The following is a 20,469-nucleotide window of genomic DNA, read 5'->3' as shown; positions in this document are numbered from 1 at the left end:
CTCTTTCTGGCGCCGCTCACAGTCCCGCCCAGTCCCGCCCTATGATGGACATAACACAGGTCCAATGACGGGACTGGGCGTGACTGTGAGCGGCGCCGGAAAGAGCCGAATACACCCGACTATGTGTATCTCGGCTCTCCGAACTCCGCGGCGCCATATTTGAAACTACTCGCTATGTGAATGTCGGCGGCGATCGCCGACATTCACACAGCGATAGCGGGGATCGGCGTATAACTCGCACCCACGACTTTCCCCTGATTTTAAGGGGAAAAAAGTGCGTGTTATACGCCGATAAATACGGTATGTCTGTATAATCATCCTTTCTTTTTAGCTTGGAAGAACCTTTGAAATATCTCAGATCTCAGGGACCCCCTGCTAATAATGTTCTATAATCTTGCTGTACATTAACATGGCAACAGTTAATTGCAATATAAAAATAAGGAACATGGTGTACTTGGTGTATTGGTCACCCAGGGCTGCTCTATACAATAAAATTATTTTCATTTATAATTGAAAATAAATAATGGGCAGAAAATTAACACTGTAGTGTTAACGCACATTGGTGGTCAATGGAGAAATGCCCACTTTCTATGATGGTTAACTGAAAATGCCCACTAGTATTGGTGTTAAGTGAAGTGGTCTCTTATCAGTAGTTAGGATAGCAACACTTACATTGGTGGTCAGTAAGGCTGTTCCCTCCCATGGATAGTCATTGCAGATGGGCTATCTTAGATTGGTGGTCACGGGAGTAAGTCAGAAAAGAGCCCCCTTATATGTGTTGCAACTGGGTAGAATGCTCCTTACATTTGTGGTCAGTTGGAAGAATGCCCCCTGTTGTTGAAGGCTAAAAAGATCACTGGTGTGAATAGGGCGGCACAGTGGTACAGTGGATAGCACTTTCCCCTAGCAGTAAGAAGGGTCGCTGGTTCAAATCCCACCCACGACACTACCTGCCTGGAGTTTGCATCTTCTCCCTGTGCCTGCGTGGGTTTCCTCCGGGTACTCCGGTTTCCTCCCACACTCCAAAGACATGCAGTTAGGTTAATTGGATCCTGTCTAAATTGTCCCTAGTATGTATGAATGTGAGTTAGGGACCTTAGATTGTAAGCTCCTTGAGAGTAGGGACTGATGTGAATGTACAATGTATATGTAAAGCGCTGCGTAAATTGACGGCGCTATATAAGTACCTGAAATAAATAAATAAATAAATAAAATAATTACTCACGAGAGTCTAAATTTGCTCAAGAAACTCTTAACCTCTGAAGGAAACCTATTTGAGAAAGGCTGCTGTATGTTAGCTTTTTTGACATGAAAGTAATGCAGCAGCTTTGTTAGCCTCCAATCACTTTCACAATGTGGCAGAAAAATTAACTTTTACATGTGTGCAGAAATGAAAACATTTTCTCTAGAGTTGAACTGGTTAAATTTAATTCTCCATTAAGTCCTGTTCCTTTAGGTTGGCCATGGATGTGTCATTTGTTTTTTTTTGTTCATGAACAGATTCCTCAATCCACACATTTGGGGGGATAGAGGAATCCTCCCTGCTAAGACATTATATTCTGACAGCAGGGGCTCTTTGCTTCCAATGCAGCCATTAGACTGCATCCGCTGATCGGATTTCCAAAAAGCTTGTCTCGACAGAAGTCTATTGGCTGTGGCCACATATAGATTGAAAACCAGGTTGTTCTAGCTAAACTGGGCAAATACCGATCCATCTGCGGCTTTAGTCAATGACACTTTCAGAAACCATTCTTTGATTTTAAACTAATAAGCAAATGTAGTTCATAGTTTGTTTTTTTTGTTTTGCTTTTTTCCCAAATTAAACAATTTTCTCTATTGACTTTAGGTTTCTTTTACCCAACCTGGTCAAGCTCTCTTAATGGACCAGTTTTGAACAGCCATGGATCAGAGACTGACTGCATGGATGATTCTTCTAATTCAGGCACTCTTTCAAACTCTGGGGGATCTAGAAGTTCCACCCCTTCACATCACCAGCAGTCCTCTCAGCGCTCACCTGCTCACTATCCCATGTCTGATAGTCCTCACGGGTTTCCAGATCCAAGTAAGACCTCTGGTGATGGAGACTTTTATACCAGCGATGCAGAAGTAGAGGCCAAGAGGCGAATCATTTTTACTATAACTAGTGGTGGAAGCTCCTCAGGGAGGTCACCATCAAATAAACATAGTCCATTGACAGCAACAATTCGCATGGAGAGTGGCCCAGGTCAGGATGGCAGGAGGAAAGGGAGCCGACGCAAAAGGTCCTCTGCAGGAAACTACAGCCTGGTAGTTTCTCCTAAACGTAGATACCATCCATCATCTTTTGGACTGAGTGGCTATACTTCAGGATCACCAATGAGTATCAACTCAATGGTAAATAATCACTGTTAAAAAGTATTTTATATTGGAAATACACTGTTGGTTCCTTTTTTAAAGGCTAAGTTCACTTTTTAGAGTATGTTACGCGGTATCCCCATATTTAGGACATAATGTACAACATTCTCCAGCTCCTGACCACTGTGCCCCCCCCCCAATCTCCTACCCCTGTGACAGGTAGGGGATGCTGTCCCCGCACCTTCTGTGGCATTTCAAAATCTGCAGAACACCGCTCACACAGCCACGTCATTCATTCATAGCAATCTATGAATGACAAAATGGCAAGTCTCTCCCACCACGGCAGACTGCATGTAGTTCTCAATCAACTGTGAGGACACTGATGAGCACCCTTGTTGCCCATTCACACTTCCTCCGGCTGTCAATAAGACATTCTGTACAGAGGAACAGGCAAGAAAGCTGGAGGTGTCTGCAAGAGCCTGACACTGCACCCGTGATCTACTGATGCTCCTCTGGAAAAAAAATAAAAATAAATGCACCTTTTCCTGCAATAATACGGGCATTTATTATAATTTTTTTTTCCAGGAAAGTGAACTTTGCCTTTAAATAAGGTACTGCTTGGAAGTCAACTTTCTCTAGTTCACAGGTTTGTTGTGTAGCATAATTCTATATAAGAATGCATTTTTTTTCCTCATGATTGCAGAGTATGTTTTAAAATATCGCACCAGTTAAATGTTTTGTGTGTCATGTGTAAAAATTATTTGTTTTGTATTAAGTGGGGAAGGATTAGAACATCTGTTGTTTTTATATGGGGCTCTGTTTGCAAGATTTTCTTTCACTTACTGTCCCCTTGGCGTTGGTTTTACTGGACAGTAAGTAAACCTCAAATACATAAAGGAAAAGGGGCAGGTGAGTCTGCCTAGAGCATACAAAAGGCTGCTATGTCCCCAATAGCACAGTAAACAAAGACATTTTCTCCCATGGGACTTTAATGCACCAGCACACAATATTTATTAAAAAAACAATATGCTTTATTGTACAGTGCACTAAAAGATGGCTTTATATACATCAGTACTCTGGCATGTTATGATAAACATGACAAACGGCCCCTGAGAGTTAGGCAGAGAGCCATTGTTATGCAGACTTTATTCTGCCCACAAGTATCCTTGTTTTTATCTTAAAATGTCAGTATTGGTGTGTGTGTGTGTGTATATATATATATATAGATAGATAGATATAGATATATAGAGCTGCCTTTTAGTGCACTGTACACTAAAGCATATATAATGCTGTATTTTTTTACTGTCCATTGAAGGTCACAGGAAGTCTTGTAGTGTCACTGCTGCCTACTGGAAATTTGTACACACACAAAATTGTAGATCAGCCCAGGAAAACTCCTCCTCCCAGCTTACCTAAGTTTTGGCTATAGTACTAGGAAGATGAGAATCTTTGCTATAGCACTGCTGAGAAAAGCATCACACTGCTGCTGGGCTGGTCTCTGTGAGCGACTATCAAGATCAGCCTTTCCTCAGCTTGAATTCAGTGTCATAATCGGACCCCTTTTGGTTTAGACATTGCAGGCTAACCTGGAATGTGACCTTTGGGCACTGGGTTCCGGCATGTGGTGCTTTCTGGACCTTCATGCACTGGTAAAAGTTAGCCACTGAGCAAGTTCCCAGTTTGTGTGTAAGCCATTTGGGCTGACCACCAGAAGCTATGTGGAAGGTGTTAACACTGAGGGATCGAATGATGATGTCCATTGGGTGGAGTGCATGTGCTCTGCATCCTTTCCAGCATTCATTGTTGAAGCACCTTAAGCTGCTGCTTCGGCTAGCAAAAGCCGCATAGAACACTCGATCAGCTTTTACGGCTTGCCATCCTTGGCTGCCTGATCCTACCCCTTTGCCCAGTGGTTGGGTTTGTGGGTCTCTGAGGCTCGCCTTGTACCCAGAGCCAAGTTGCATTCTGGTGTATTATCCCATGGTAGAAACGGGAACCAGTCCTACTGTATTGAGTGCCTCTAGCCCACTCTACTAACCTTTTCAGTGCTGCTTTCATTGTGTCCCTGAGGTCCTGGCCAAAAAGCCTTGAATTATACCCGCTACTACATTCTATGCTATCGTCTTGAGTTTTCCCTAGCATCATCAGTTGTGGCAAACTCCTCTGCTCCATCCAGGGACAATTCTTTGTTGCATTCATGTAGGTCTTTGAGCTAAGTAGCATTATTAATTGCTGACTGTGACTGCAGAGGTGATGAGCATGCTCCTGCGCCTTTCCCTGCAGAATCTCTATCAGTGCTACCTGTGTCCTTTGAGGCCTCAGCTGCTGAGACTTTGATGTGGAATCTCTTCAGTTTTTTGATGAATCTGCATTTGAGGAATTGCAGTCTCCTACCTTCACTCCCAAATTGAAAGATACAAATTCAGCTCTTATTGAAGTGGTGCATACCCCTTTAAAACATGATGAGCAGCCGGTGATCTCTATCAGTACTGTCTCTCTGGTTTCCCTTAGGTTTCAAGACCACTGTAATTCTTCTGGTGCACCCACTGTTTACAGTCTTCTATGGGTGGGGGCTGGAACCATCCCGACAAGCTGTTTCTACCTCCCAAGCATCTGCCAGCCTTGTACTGGTTTGAGACAGCATTTGTTACAAAATGGGCTGCCCCTTTGTGGATCCTGCCTTATTCCATCTAAACAAAAGGTCTACTATCCATGTGGAGGCATGCACCTCTCTTTAGAGACTCCACTGATAAACTTGTGGAAGCCCTTTCTAGCCTGTGTTCTCCCTTGTAGTTTCTATATTACAAACTGTCTTTGACAGTGCAGTGACCTCAATCTGTCAGACCCCGACTCACTGGTCTAAGGCTGGCATGGGATCTGATCAATATGGCAGTTGAGCCTTTATTTTTAGAGCATTTGGAACTCATGCCTGCAGCCTTGAGTTGCAGCATAGATGGGTTGTTGGTCACCTGCCTCATCCCTTGTATGAGTCTGTCAGTAAACATGAGGACTCTTTGGTTAAAGTGCTGGGCTGCAGAGCCCACATGCAAAGAACGTCTGCTCCACATGACCTGAGAAGGATAATGCCACTTTAGAGCTACTGTAGCTAAAGATGTCACCAGTGCTTAGAGTACTTGTTTTCCTCAGCAGAAGAAGCTTTTGGGGCAAAGTCTGGGAAAACGCATTCTGCCTGACTCTTTGCTTTTGCAAATAAATCCTGGGACTGATTTTAACAACCTTAGAGGGCAGTCTCATTCGCAAAGTTCCACTCCAGATATGCACAACGTAACATTTTGTCATCATGGGACATGTCAGTCCAATCCTTGGACAGACTCATTTGTCTTGCCCTGAAGACCAGGTTGTCTCTGGCTTGGTGACTCAGGAATCCTGCTCTGGAGTCAGGAAAGTCTTTTCTTCAGGTCTTCTGGAAGATCCTTACAATGATGTCAGGCTGGGGTAGAGTTCTGGGCACCTTATCTGTGCAGGGCATTTGGAGATTGGTAGAATCTTCTCTCTCGGTCATCATTGTGGAACTTCAAGCAATTTAGTTGTCCCTTTTTAATGCTGGACCCCACAACAGGAAAGGTTTTCTGATTTGGTTTCAGTCAGACAATGCCACAATATCGGCATACTTCAACCAACAGGTAGGGAACAGAAGTCTTGCTGCAGCAAGAGAGGTCAATCCTGTCATGGGCATCATGTTGCAGCCTTGTTAGTGACCATTTGCCTGCCAACTGTCCATACCCAGGATGTAGACAACCTCAAGCAGCAGCACCAGGGGTTTTTGTCCCCATACCCAAAAGTGTTCCAGAACCTGTGTCACAGGTGGGTGGCTCTGGATTCCGATCTCCTGGCCTAAATGCTTAACTACAGACTGGATAGGTTTGTCACCAGATATAGGGATACTCTAGCAGTAGCAGTGGAGCCTATGGTTGCTTCCTGATCCCCTGACACTTCTGCGTTGACTTCACAGGATTGAGATGATGAGCTTTCTTGTCATCCTCATAGTTCCAGTCTTGTCCAGGGATATGTGGTATTCTGACCTAGTAAGACTTCTGGCAGATATTCTGGGCTCTTCCAGATTGTCCATATCATCTTGTTAAAATGTGAACTAGAAGTCCCTGTTGCAGTGGCAGATGGGGCTCATTATAGTTTACTCATTTCCAAATCTGTGTGAATATATGACGCAGAGTTGTGTTGCCATCACCTCTGCGTGCTGAGCATCTGTATTGGCGGCTTTCTGTTGTAAAGAACCCTTTCTGTTCTTGCATAAGGACTAGTTAGTGTGGAACCTCAGACCTTCCTTCCTACCTAAAGTTGTTTTAACCTTTCACTTCAACCTGAAAATTGTTCTTCTGCTCTTCTGTCTGACTCCAGTTAATCTAAAAGAGATCTAATTTCATTGCTTGGATGTAGCTTGGGCTGTTAGTTTTATCTTTTAAAAACTGCCTTTCATAAAGACTAACTCTGTCATTCATGATGGTCCCCAGCTTCTCTTTACACCCTTTCTAAGTAGCTCAGACAGACCATCATTCAAGCTTATAGTCTTAAGGATCAAACGTCACTCCTGTCGAGGCTCACCCCACTGTAAATACCTCTTGGGCTCTTCAGCCAAAAATCTGTTTCTCAGATTCACACGTTCTCCAAGTTTTACCAGGTGAATGTTCAGGCCTAATCTGATGCCAGCTTCAGGCTCAAGGTCCTTCAGGTGGCTCTTTGAGCTGCTGGCAGTTCCCATTTCTTTTTTTTTTTTTTGTGTGTGGGCTTGTTTGCATTATCCCCCCTTAGCTGAACAGTTTTTGGATGTCCAATCAGTACAAGACTTCCTTTGTTCCTCAATAAACAAGAATGGAAATAGGCCTTTATTGTACTCACCGTCAAATCCTTTTCTTGGAGTCCATTGAGGGACACAGGTCCCATCCTTTTTTGCTTATTGATCATGTTCTTTGTACTACTTTGTTCAAAACAGGCATGCTTGGGAGTAGGCAGGATTATCCTGGACTGGCCTACAATGTTTATTTTTGTTTGCAAGTGTCCAATCCACCTGTAGGTGGCAGTATAACCTAACAGCACTAGACTTCCTGTGTCCCTCAGTTGACTCCAATAAAATAATTTTACAGCGAGTACAAAAAAATGTGTCAAATATTTTAGAATATGGTGATTTAGCAGATAAAAGCTAAAACATATTAACATTAAACACAGATAAACATAATTTGCATTTTTGTATATGGGCAATAATTTATTATGTTTAACGCTTAGATAATCTGTCATTGAATATTGCTTATTTTCTAGGTAAATAACATTAATCAACCTTTGGAGATCACTGCTATTTCATCTCCAGAAAACTCGCTGAAAAGTTCCCCTGCCCCATACCATGATCATGAATTGCCACCAGTTTTAAAAAAAGAGAAACCCTTACTGCCATCTAATGGGGTTCATTACTCACCTCTCACAACAGAAGATGAGATGGAATCTGATGAGGAGGTTCACAGTACAAGGTAAATGTCTTCATCCGAAAAAAGGAACATAATTTAAAAATGGTTGCCTAGTTCATGAATTTGCAAGTTCATAACTCATCTTCTGTGGGGCTCTTGATCTACCCTAGAGATTTTTAGAGGAGAGGGATTAGAACACCCCTCAGTTTTTATTGCCATCTGTGTCCCTGTTAGGGAGATTCATTCCCTCTATTTTGTCTTGTTTACTGTTATCGAAAGTAAAAGAAATACCCAAATTTTGGGTTGACACCAGAACAGTAATAGAGGGGTAATCCTCCACAGTGAAAGTGAAAGGAATCCTCCCTAACTCTATTAAAAAAAAAAAAAAAAAAAAAGTTTGCCTTTAGTTACATTTTAGATTTTCATATGGCTGTCCATGAGTTGGAGAGGTTTCCCATAAAACAGGCAGGAAGATGTCTGCTTGACCATGGCAAATTAGCTTTGGGCCATCAGTAAATCAGTTTCCCTGAAGGGGTGTACTGAGTCAGCAAAAATGTTTAGGTAGGTGGTATGTGTCAAAATAACTTCCACATATTCAGGAACCCGCATCACACTGCCTTGCCTTGTTCCCATACTGCATTCTGGTGCCGTTCACATGATGTAGAAGAAATGTGATTTATCAGACCAGGCCACCTTCTTGCATTGTTCTGTAGTGCAGTTTTGAGGCTCACATGCAGATTTGTAGACACTTCTGACTGTGGGTATGGATCAGCATGGGCACCAGTGGCGGCTGGTGCTCAAAATGTTTGGTGGGCGCAAAAAACTGAAAAATTCTGAAAAACCCATTATTTGCAGCCTCACTGTGCCCCATTAAATGCCACCACTGTGCCCCCCGCCTGCCTTCTGCACTTGCCCTGTCTTGAAGGGATAGCTCCTCGATGTGTTCTCCAGTCCTCTGCTAGGATTGAACACCTGATAGGTGTCCATTTACAGCGCCTGTCATTTAAGCCAATTAGGTGATGGGTAACAGATCCGAGCGCCTGATTGGTGGAGAGACGGTTTAGTTTTAGGAAAGTGAATATTCATTTGCTTTTCTAACACAGCTGAGTGACCTGCGAGTGCCATGCTGGCCATCACCTTTTTTGACGCCTATTAGAGCCTATGGCTCTAATCAGGTGCTTCAAAAACACCCCCCGCTGCTGTACTTCAGGCACCCGAAAAGGGGCTGGGAGCATGAATAGGGGGTGCAGCAGTGGCCATAGATAGTCATGCAATGCATGACTCTATCTATTGGTGCTAGAGGGGGCGGTGCCCGTGCTCCCTTATGGATGCACCGCCACTGATGGGCACCCTGACTGGTCTGTAGTTATGCAGTCCCATACACAACAAACTATGATGCCCATTTTTTTTCTGCCTTCAACACATCAACCTTGGGGCAAGACGTTTACTTTACTTCCCACTGACTTTCAGATGCCATTGATTGTAACAAGATAATGTTATTTATTTAACCTGTCAGTGGTCATACATTTTAGCTGATCGGTGTATATTGTGTTCATCTTGCACAATTGATGCAGCAGCTATTCTTTTCACTTGCTGTTCCTCTTAAATGCATATTGTGTGTTTGGTTTGTTTTTCCATTGCTTGGTATAGTTTACTGAGCCATCTAGCTGTAACTGCTTTTATTTGGGCAACGATTCTCTGAAAACTCCACACTAAAAAAACTGGTTTAAATGTGTCCATTGCTGCAACTAAAGATGGTATATTTCTACAACACCAGACACACGGCTGTACAGCTAGTATCCCTGGGTAGTTTTATCTTTTTTTTATATCCTTGACAGTATTACCAGCTGTGCTTTGAGGTCTCCCATCGTCTGCAAAAAAGCTGTATTGTTTGAGCAGCTGCACACCTCCCCCAACCTGTAAGCTTTGGCTTTCTGTATCTTTTTTTTTTTTCAAATTTCTAAACATTTATTAGTCACTATTTTAGGCACTGTAATGAATTGTTTCATTTCTGTGCTCTCAAGGACCTATATTACAGTGTCCTGAGCAACCAGACACATAAACTGGAGACTTGTTTTAATTTTCAATATGCAACACATTGTTGACACCTCCATACAGAATAGGAGCTCTTTATTTTTGTGAATACAGAGGTTGCACATCACCCTTTTTTAAATAAATATAGTTAGATTTCACAGGGTTGAAAATGTACACAATTGTAAAACACCCGGCCTGCCATTGTTTCTGCTGGAATGTGTGAATATCATGAAATGTAGATGTACTAAAATTGTGGTACGCTGCAAAAAATGTTTTTCAAAAATTGGGCCCATGCTGCTCCCTGCTAGACCAAAGTTTGTTTACAAACAGATGTACTATTCAGACAGTTATCAAGAAAAGAGCCCTGGTGCATGTGACAGTTTTTGGTGATCAGGCGACTCTACTAGGAGGATCCATTTCCTGAACACGGAGAACCTCAGATACTAGTGGAGACAGGGTCTCTTTATTGCTACCTTTTGGTGAATTGAAGTATCATTAAAAAAAATAACTTTGTGTTTGTTTATTGTATGATAGAGTCCTCTTGACTTTTTTATTTATATTTTCTCCTAACAGAGCAGAAAGGAAGAGCTCTAGTTTATGTTTTGAGAGCAAAGATTCCCCACACAGGAGTGAAGGAGAAAGAGGTAGGTCTGAAAATAATTTCCTGCCATTTTCTTCATTGGCTCTTTTTTTTTTTTTCCTCCTGACTTTTACCAAACCCATTTTCCCCCATTATTGACCCTTGCTTTCCCCTCCACCACTTTAGGTCTACCGTACCCCAGCAGAAAATCCTCTTGCGAGAGTGTAGGCAAATGGAAATCCACCTTCTCCCCGATCTCTGATGCAGCTCCCGGCCGGCCCCCTGACAGCCCCGCATCATCCCCACGCTGCAGTACCCATTATTCATCTGGTGATGGGGCTCGTCGAGGTTCTGGGGGTATGAGCCCAGGGTCAGCTAGCAGTCTTGGCGAACACACCCGAGCAGACGTGGGCAGAGTACCAGAGGCAAACTTGTTCCTGAGTAAAAAGTTGGCATCTGATGGTGGAAAGAGAGAGGAGAGGGGTCCAAGCTCAAGAGTTGATCGCTCCAAAGCACCTCGCAGTCGGGAAAGGGATGGGGAGGGACGAGCAGGCAGCAACTTATTCATGTCACAGGGAACAGGGGTCCTACTGAATGGGAAGGGGCCTGTCTCGACACCCCTCCAAACACACCACCATCTCTTGAGCAACCTGACAACTGGCTCCCAGCTTACACTGCAGGGTGGCCTAACTTCAATGGCCAGCAATTCAGTTCTGCAGTCTCTCTTCAGCTCCATGCCTGTACATGTGACTGGCCCAGTTGGCCGTCTAGCTAATTCCCATGGCATGGCCAGTTTCACATCGCCTGGAGTGACCGGTGGAACAGTAGGAGGTGAGTGAACCACACTTCCCAGCTAAGCAGCAGTATGTAGTATAAGTGTACTGCTTATGCAATGAAGAAAGTAGAACTGTGTATTTGATGGGTTGTAAGTTTTGAATATTGTTGAAATTAGTAACTTTACTTAAAGAGGAGCTTCATGCAAATGACTAAATATAAAGTTTAAATGCACACCTACAATTTTACCTCCCAAATGACTTGCAGCCCTGTCCAGCCATTACTGTGATTCACACACCAACACTACATAACCAGTCTGACATACCCGTTTCCTGGTTCATGTTTGTAGCTCCCCAAGTTGCCGCTGGCCTATTCATAATCTGCATCACCTCAGGTCACAAAGCACTAAATCTCATTCAAAAATGTCCCTAGCTGTACATTGGGTAGTTGTAAGGCTGGCCTAACAGAATTGCAAATCCTTTGAAAGGTCAAGTACTAAACATGTATTATATGCAGTAAGCTATTGCCTGGAATGACACTTTTAAAGTGCAGTCACCTTAGATGCATAAGTGTTGTACATCCCCATTTGACTATGGAAAATATAAATTGGTTGCCATGGACTATTGTACTTTTCACACTTTCATAAAAAGAAAGCAATTTTGTCTGTGACTATACATAAATGTTGACTTAGGAAATGCACAAAACTGCATAGTGATTGGGAGTGGGGGGTATCATGTTTTGTATATATGTGAACGAACATTCAAGTAACAGAAAAAATGTGCCCTTTTAAAGGCAAAGTCTACCTTCTGTGACTGCATCATGGGTGCAATATGCAAGATTCTGCATTGTTTACATCTTATATCAGATTCATACAGAGATACAGACCCACTGCTATAGAGCTATAGGAAGTAATCAATAGACTACAAGTGCAGTGATGTGATCTTACTTGTGCTTATTGATTTCTGTGAGTGCCTCTGCCACGGTGTAACATGAAACATGGTCACAAAGGTGGGACTATGCCTTTTTCTCTCTCTGATGACAATAGTGTTATTAAAATAAGGGTGCTTTATATTTCTTTCTTGTCCATTGAGGCACACAGAAATTCAGAAAGTCAGTTTATACTGCTGCCTACAGGAAATTTGGACATGGCAAACAGATTGGAGTCAGCCCCGACATAACCCCACTTCTACCCTGCATGCCTCGGTTTTTTGTTAGCGTTCTAGAAGACTAGTCTCCTTATTTTCAAAAAAAAAATTTTTATTTTTTTTTGCTAGCCTTCAATTGCTTAGTCTTTTTTTTTCCCTTGCAATGGTTTCAATCAAGATTTTTGCTACACTACTGCTTGAAATGGTCTGTACATAGCCGCTATCCAAATCAACCACTCCTTACCACTAGCTTTGGAGACCATACCCTGCTGGATTGAACATGTAGGGCTGGCCTCTGCAATGCGGTGCTGTCCAGAGCCATTGCCCAGCTCTAAGTGTGACCCTGTTCTCTTTTAGTAAGACTGGTGCAGTAAAGCATCAGGAGCTACCTCACTATTTGCACACAGGACAACTTTTCAAATTTCCAACCACCACCGCTCAGCTGCTGGAGCACCACGCTTGCAGAGGTTCTATGCACACCAGTGCCCTGCCCCGAGTCTGTCCCTGACCACCCTAAGCTCTTAAATCAAACCAGGGTTGGGGCCCATGTTACCACTTCTGAGTCATGTTCTACCAGTCTATTTCTAAAGAGACTGTTTTTGAGGCACTGCAGACTCCTGCCATTGACTCAGGTTTAAATATTATTGATGCAGTGCGTATCACTCTGCATCGGGAGGATCAGCCCACTGTTCAAAGTCTGGGGTCTTTAGGGCTCCGCCAGCTGCAAAGACCTTTTTGCTTCACCCGCTGTTTGAGTCATTTCTCTGTGCAGACTGGAAACACCCTAAAGGTATACAAGAATGGCAACCAACCTAATTTAGAACTAGCTTTTGAAGTAAGCCACACATGGTAGGGCATTGCACAGTACAAACCAGCAGAAAATTTTCCCAGCATACTTACCAGCTAGCCTCCAAAAAAAAAAAGACACTAACAATTTACCTTAAAAACAGGTTTTGGTTGCACACGTTTGCAAATATATGTGAAAGCCACACTGCCTTGCCAAGTCTCCTCTCAAGTTGTGGTTCTAACTCAAATTTTAGTCTCCAAGTTGAATAAATTAAGGGCAGGTATGCCTTGAGGGAGCACATTCCTCCTTAAAGGCGCAGGAACATATGAGAAGCCCAGCAAGAGCTTGATGGCAGCTGAAGGAATCAGTGTGTCTCTGCACCAAATCCTGAAGGGTTCTGGGCCCCCTTGGGCTGGGAGTGTTACCACTTGGAAAGAGAATTTGAAAATCGGCAGTCTGTTTTTCCAATTGATGTAAAAGTGAATCCACCTTAACAGAAATGCCACTAAATGGGCTGAAGATGTGCACACCTTTCAAGATTTCGCAGAGTCCCTTTCTTAAATACCAGTTTTGCTTGATTAGTGTGGTCCTCCTTACTATGTTGGTGGTAACTTTAGTCGGTCAGACAATGTCAGAAGGAGTGGTTTCCTTCAAAAGGGATCCTTTCACTGCTAGTGTAGGTTCCCATATCATGCAGCCGAAGCAAGTGTCTGGAGCATTGTGCTTTTAGTTGTGATGGTTTGTTACAGGGATCTAAGCTTGTACAGAGTATTTTGGCCTAATAGTTGGAATGCTGATGCTAGGTAGAAGGAATATCTGACCCAAGGGCTGGGATGTGTGGGACAGGTCCCACCCTTCTGTGTTTTTGGCTGGTCCTGTGTATTTCTTTCTTGCATAACGGAGACATACTGGGTAGAGGAAGGGTTATAAGGGAACTGGCTTACAATTTTTCTATTTGCTAGTGTCCCAACTTTCTGGAGTCCGCAGTATAACCTGTTTCTGAATTGCTGTGTTCCTCAATGAACACCCAAGAAAAGGTTTTACGGTAAGTACAGAAATGTTTTGTGTGTATTTGTTTGCCATACTATCTTTCAGGGTAAGTATACTTTTAAAAGAATGTTGGCCTACCTTTTCCCCCCACTCAAGACTGCCTATTTTACTGGTTCTTTCAGCTGTGGTCTACCACCATGTTTACAACCCCTCATCCTGGCTTTACTTCCCATTCCTGTCCGAAGTTTCCCATTAAACTTCATTGGGGTTGTTTTCTGGGTGTCTTCTGCCTTGGGAGTCTGCTCCATAGAAGTTTATGGAGATGAAAGGTGGAAACATGGGAAAACGATCCAGAGGCACTGAATGTAAGCATTGCAGTGGGCTACAGCTACTGGAACCCTGTAAGTATTCAGCTGGGGTTGGTAGGCAAATAAGTTATGCATACACTCTGAGAAAGTATATTTACCCTTTAAATGTTTCATTTTCTTGTTGTGAGGACATTTTTTTTTCTGGTGCTCATCAGTGCCATGTCTGGCAGTGACAGTGGGATGTTTTGACATCTGGTTCATATTCAGTACAAAACCAACACACATACATATTGAAGAATACTCCACCCCCGCCTGCAATATAACAAATCTAAATTAGAAAAGCCGCACTAAATGGTCCCAATTGAAGTATGCAAAATCCTTGATTGTTTAGCATAAATATTTCAATTCCATATGTGAGGATGATATATAAAAATCCCTCTCACAGTGACACCACAGTGGTTCACGTCATACAAGTGCACCGCCACCTTAAGAAAAACTTGCTTACCAGAAAGCAAGTAAACCAGGTGTGTGGCTATAGCCCAGCCAAGGCCTTGTATTTGCACAGATGCTTGTATGGAGAATTGGCCACAGGATGGATCGCTGCACTGAGTCTCACACACCTATCAACCACTGTAGAGTCCGGTCTCGTCCCATTCAGTAAAGGGCCCAAAAAGAAAAACTGGCCATAGTGTAATACTGCCTGCACTTTATTAAGTATAAAAGTAATGCACTTACATAGATTCGGTTAAAACTTGCATGAATAAAAAAGCCGGCCGCCCGTCCTCCGTGTTACGAACAGCGTGGTGACGTCAACACGTCCCTCCTCCCGATTCATTTTGTCATATGGTGACGTCATACAAAAACATTGCAAATATATTGTCTTTTACTTAGTGTTACTAAGCCCACAACAGTAAAATCTCAGTCTATTTGCAGTAAAGCATACTTGTTATACTCACTGTGGAACCTAAGGGGTTAACCCTCCACATTGTGTAAAAAGGCTGTTTGATTCTCTGCAAAGATCCTCCATTTCTTCCTTCCTTCCACTATCCCCTGTTAATTTCCTGATAACATAAAGCCTATGGAGTCAGGCTGCACTTTTGGTGTGTATTGCTTAGTTTGGTGTGTATTGCTAGAGTTTTTTTTTTCTCTCTCTCTCTCGGGAGAGTGCATGTGATCAGCACAGGGGCAATCAGCACTGACCAAGATAGAGGGTCAGGGCTCTGCAGTGTCATAGCACAACTAAAAACTACAAGCTTTAACCAGTGCTTAAAACCTCAAGATCTCATAAACAGCTCTCACCAAAATGGGATCTAGACACTGTGCCACGGAAAAAACAACAATCCAAAGATGTATTATTGGAATAAGCAGCCACTTAAAAATGATAAAGTATACTAACATGCTACCAAATATAAATAACAGGTAAACAGTAGCGCTAAAGGTAAATAATTACCAGCCAAGATATTTTTAATTAACACACCTAAAAGTGTTAATGTGTATAGTATATTAAAGTCCATAAAACACACTTGATAGGGTCAAATCTATGGGTCGACAGTTGATAACTTCATCCAACACCACACCATGTGACCAAAACCACCATAGGGTTCAGATGAATTACGTCGGTGCACATTCCCCAGTGGGTAATATAGGAGAAATAAGACTCCAAATCCCAGGGCGAAGTCGGTATGATGAAACGCGTCGGACTGTGGCTGTTCAGCAACCGGAAGTGACAATCCAAGTGTTTTGAACTATCGGATCAGGGGAAGAATGACCTACACCTTATGTCTGCCGTGATGAGGTATCTTTGGCATCTCCATTATTTGAACGTGATTTTACCTTGCCTGTTTGTGAGTACATCCATCGGGCTATGTTTTTTTAATAAATGCTGTTTTTAATTTGACGATATCACACTATTTGGAGTCTTATTTCTCCTATATTACCCGCTGGGGAACGTGCGCTGACGGAATTCATCTGAACCCTATGGTGGTTAACTGCTTGCTTGCCAAAACATGAGTGTGAGGCAAATCTTTATGGAGTCTCGTTTTGGTAACGTGGTGTTGGATGAAGTTCTCAACTGTCGACCCATAGATTTGACCCTATCGAGTGCATTTTATGGACCTTAATATACTATACACATTAACACTTTTTGGTGTGTTCAAAATATCTTTGCTGGTAATTATTTACCTTTAGTGCTACTGTTTACCTGTTCTTGTTTATATTTGGTAGCTTGTTTGTATACTTTAACCAGTTCTTGGTTGAACACTGATAGAAGTCATAAGACTGCTCTAACTGCTAAGAAAAGGTATTTAGCAGTTTATATTTCCTAAAATAATTGCATTTCCATGTTCTGTGTACTCTGGGAGACCAGATATAGTGAATGCAGGGTCCTGGGTTTAGTAATATTTTAACTCCCTGAATATGCCTTGATATCAAACCTACCATTTCCCCTGCATAACAGACCTTAGGCTGTGAGAGGGCGGGTCCGCAATCGAAGTCTAAACAGGTCCTTAAACACTGTACAAGCTTGACAATCCATTTTTGCTGAATGAACATGCTTTATAGGGAGGGAAGAGTAGAGGGATGCCAACACCAGTGTGCTCACACCCTTATTTCTCAGTCACAGATCTGAGGTTGGCTAGTTAACTAGCAAGCTATATTGCTTATCTTCTGTGGAGAAGAATGAGGTTACTGACCTATGCAACATTTAGGAGCACAGATTCAAAAGGTCTTGTGCTGTCCTTTGTAACCATCGTTTTATATCTTTTTTTTTTTTTTTTTTTTTTTTTTTTTTTTTTTTTTTTTTGGTGTGTAGTATTTTTTCATCTATTGTTTTAAAACAAGCTGGTGGTGAGATGTGGCTAAATGCAGTTGCACAAGACTATGTTCTTTACTAATCCTTTTCTCTTCTCTGCAGGTATTTAATTATCTACCTCACTTGAATTCACCTATGCAAAGACAGACCTGCTATATTCTAATTTTTGTTTTCTATTTTTTTAATGTATTTTTTTTTTCTTTTGTCTACCTTCCATCACAAAAAAAGGTGCTCAACACAAGTTGAGGGCAATTTTTCCCTCAATTCTTCCTTTTGTAGCTACCACTGGTTCAAGCTAAAAATCACTTCATCTTTTTACCAATTTCTGCGCTAGGACACACCTACCCATTTTCCACTGTGAATGAGATCCTTGCAACAAGATCGGGAAAAACAACTGTACTCTTATTTATATTAAAAGTTTGTAATTTTTTTTTGTATTTTTTTTTTTTTTTTGTAAGTTTGGGTTTTTTCAAATTTTGTGGAGGACGTAGCTCAACAGATGAGCAGAAAATTGGATTGGCACTTGGATTTGAGATTGACATGAGGGATATGACAGGATTTCTGTCAATATGCCTCAATGCAGATTCAACTGGTGCTATGCGTACAAGATTGTGCCTCAGTCAATTGGTGCTGTTAAGTTGCGGTGCTTTTTGAACAGAACACACTGGAACGTCTAGGTCCATTGTGTCGGTGAAATGTGTGCTTAATTTATTAATGACTTCTGTACCTATGTTACCAAAGTACATTCTCCTCTGTTTCTAGTAAGATGACAGATATCGGTCTGTCTGCTCAGAGAATTGAACGCTCCTCCCTATTTTTGTTGTTGGTCTCCCCTATTTCCCAGATGATATGGCAGCTATGTGTGTGTGTGATTGAAGCAGTAGGAATGGTTTAACCACAGGTTATTAAGGCGCAGTAACTGTTGGGCCTAGAGTTGTTTGTAGATGTAAAATGGTTATGTAAGTTATGAATTTAAAGACTGATTTTGTTTTTCAAATACTTGATTACTTTCAAACATAATTTAAGCTAAATTGCATACATATGCTTATATTGTAAATGTGTGTATATTACATTTGTGTATAGGTACATATTTATATGTATATAGATATTAACATATATCAAAGTATGGTTATGCTGTCATGCATCTGAAACATCTCATTTCAACTTATATCGGGGCCAAACATGTACAATCTCTCTTTAGAACAAGGTCTTGTAATTCACATAACTGAGAACTGTAGCTGAGCTTGACTTTGAAGTCACTTTTTAATTCTGATAAATAGTAATACATACTAGAAAAAGGGTTACAGTTTTAGCAGGCTATAATGCAGACCCCGTGAACCTAGGACATGTATATGTAACAGGCTATTACTTATTTTGGAAAACCTTTTTCCCTTCCCATCAACATTTTAAGTTATTTTTAATGTATCTCGTTTTTTTTTTTTTTTTTCCACCAGATCAAATTGACAGCTTGTCCAATTTTTCTTCTCACCATCTGATTTGAAGGATGTACTTTAAGACCAAGCGCTCTTGTCCTCTCTGCCCTAACCTAAATTTACCCATCCTTCCTCTCCAAAGATACATATTTGCTTTCATACGAAGGCTGCTTCCTCAAACATCAGAGGCCATGGCCTTCAGATTCAGGGTTGGTTATTATGTTAGATCAGTGGAAAGGGGCTAAAAGGATACGCACAGTTTGTTTTAAAGTGCACTTATCCATTTAAAATAATTTTTTCACCGCTATTGGTAAAGTTTAGCACTTCAGGTTTACATATTCTAGCCGTTTCTTATATCTGTTTCTTATTTTTTATGTAGCTCTTAATGTCTGAAAGCTGGTTAATCCCTAAACACACAGTTCTAATCTTGCCTTGTAAATGCTGGTCTGAGAAGTAGTAGATTCAACTAGCCTTTACAGATGATTTAACAAGTACTGAACAGCTTTCTTAAAGCCCTTGTCAGCATAATTTGTGGGGTTTTTTTGTTTAGTTTTTTTACCTTAAGCTCCCTGCAGAAAGAAATTGTGTGCTTGCCTCTCCAGTACTATGCAGATGGAATTGAGCATGCGTTTTTGCATTTTTCCAGTGGTGTAAAATGACTTATCTGCTGCTGCCCTCTGTGTTCACACCAGCCCTTACATCACTACTTTGTCCTGTAGTGACACAGGGGCTGGTGAATGGAACCACAGGGAATAGTTAAGGGCTAGGCAGACTGTTCAGTAGCTATAAGGGCCCCATTCACATGGGGCAATTAGTTGCATGCCCCGTGCAGGGCTGTTTTTTTACCAGCACGGGGGATGCACAGGTGCTGCATGCATCCCCTTGCTAGCGTCCCATAGTTTATTGGGACACAGCTGCATATACGCAGCCGCAGTGTTAAAATATGTGCAGCTCACCTTGTGTGCATTCAGGGACCTGCACCTGCATGTTGTATTTGGACACAACAGCTGTGTCTGTGCTGCCACGTGTCCCAGTAGACAAGGGGATGCATGTAATGCCTGTGCATCCCTGTGCCAGTAAAAGACAGCCTTAAGCGGGGTACGCATTTAAGACCCCATACACACTATTAGATTTTCTGCAGAAAATCTAGTAGTGTGTATGGGGTCTTATTGCCCCATGTGAACTGGTCCTTGATATTTCCAACTTAGTCCTGGAGAGGTAAGTATTGAGTGAGTTTTTCCAAGGAGGTAAAAAAGAATGGAAGCTTTTACTTTAAAGCAAGCCTTAGTCTGGCAACACTAAGAAATTTAAAAAATGGAAACCTGAACTAGGAGAATATAGAAGATGCCATTGCAGCTGTCAAGCTTATCTGCCTAATTTAAAGGCACAGACCTTGAAAAAGAATGCAGGTCAAAAGCACTGCCTTTCTAATCTGCATGTTTGTTTTGGGTCATTGACTCTTAGGGCTTGTTTACACTTGCTTTCTGATCTTTGAAGAGGGAAATGCATTCAGGTTGTGAGGAGGGTGTTTTATCTCCTCTTCACTGCCTGCCCTTATCCTTTGAACCCGGCACTAGCACATACATTGGATTACCTTGAAATACACAGAGCCTATAATTCTGTGGTCATGAAGTTAAGATTTGTGGCCATGGTGGGTTTACACCAAACCCCCCCCCCCCCCCCCCCCCGGTCGATGTCTCTGCAGCAAAAGGAGGTAGTGGTTGGGAGGCAGTAAAAGCATGGCTCAACCGCATGGTTTTACTGCCCCAACTGCTAGTTTAAATGAGCCCTAACTGTATTAAGTTTACAGTGGTATTAAACCCGAAAGCAAACCTTTATT

The 20,469-nt window shown here is 42.1% G+C and overlaps 1 protein-coding gene across 3 annotated transcripts in view; it reads left to right on the top strand.

The window, feature by feature from the left end:
• The window catches only part of DOT1L (DOT1 like histone lysine methyltransferase), a 226,472-nt gene extending 207,560 nt beyond the window's left edge, over positions 1–18,912 (top strand). For 2 of the 3 annotated variants that reach the window (XM_073596474.1, XM_073596466.1), the window contains 5 exons: positions 1,847–2,373; positions 7,627–7,832; positions 10,377–10,447; positions 10,570–11,214; positions 17,299–18,912. In XM_073596474.1, the coding sequence (XP_073452575.1) occupies positions 1,847–2,373; positions 7,627–7,832; positions 10,377–10,447; positions 10,570–11,214; positions 17,299–17,306 (1,457 nt within the window). In that variant the 3' untranslated portion in view covers positions 17,307–18,912. The remainder of the gene's footprint in view (positions 1–1,846; positions 2,374–7,626; positions 7,833–10,376; positions 10,448–10,569; positions 11,215–17,298) is intronic. The other variant, XM_073596483.1, reaches the window with a different exon arrangement.
• The last annotated feature ends 1,557 nt before the right edge of the window (positions 18,913–20,469 follow it).

This window comes from Aquarana catesbeiana, linkage group LG01, assembly GCF_042186555.1.
Source record: "Aquarana catesbeiana isolate 2022-GZ linkage group LG01, ASM4218655v1, whole genome shotgun sequence".
Taxonomy (NCBI): Eukaryota; Metazoa; Chordata; class Amphibia; order Anura; family Ranidae; genus Aquarana; species Aquarana catesbeiana.
This window is presented reverse-complemented; position numbering and strand designations above follow the sequence as displayed.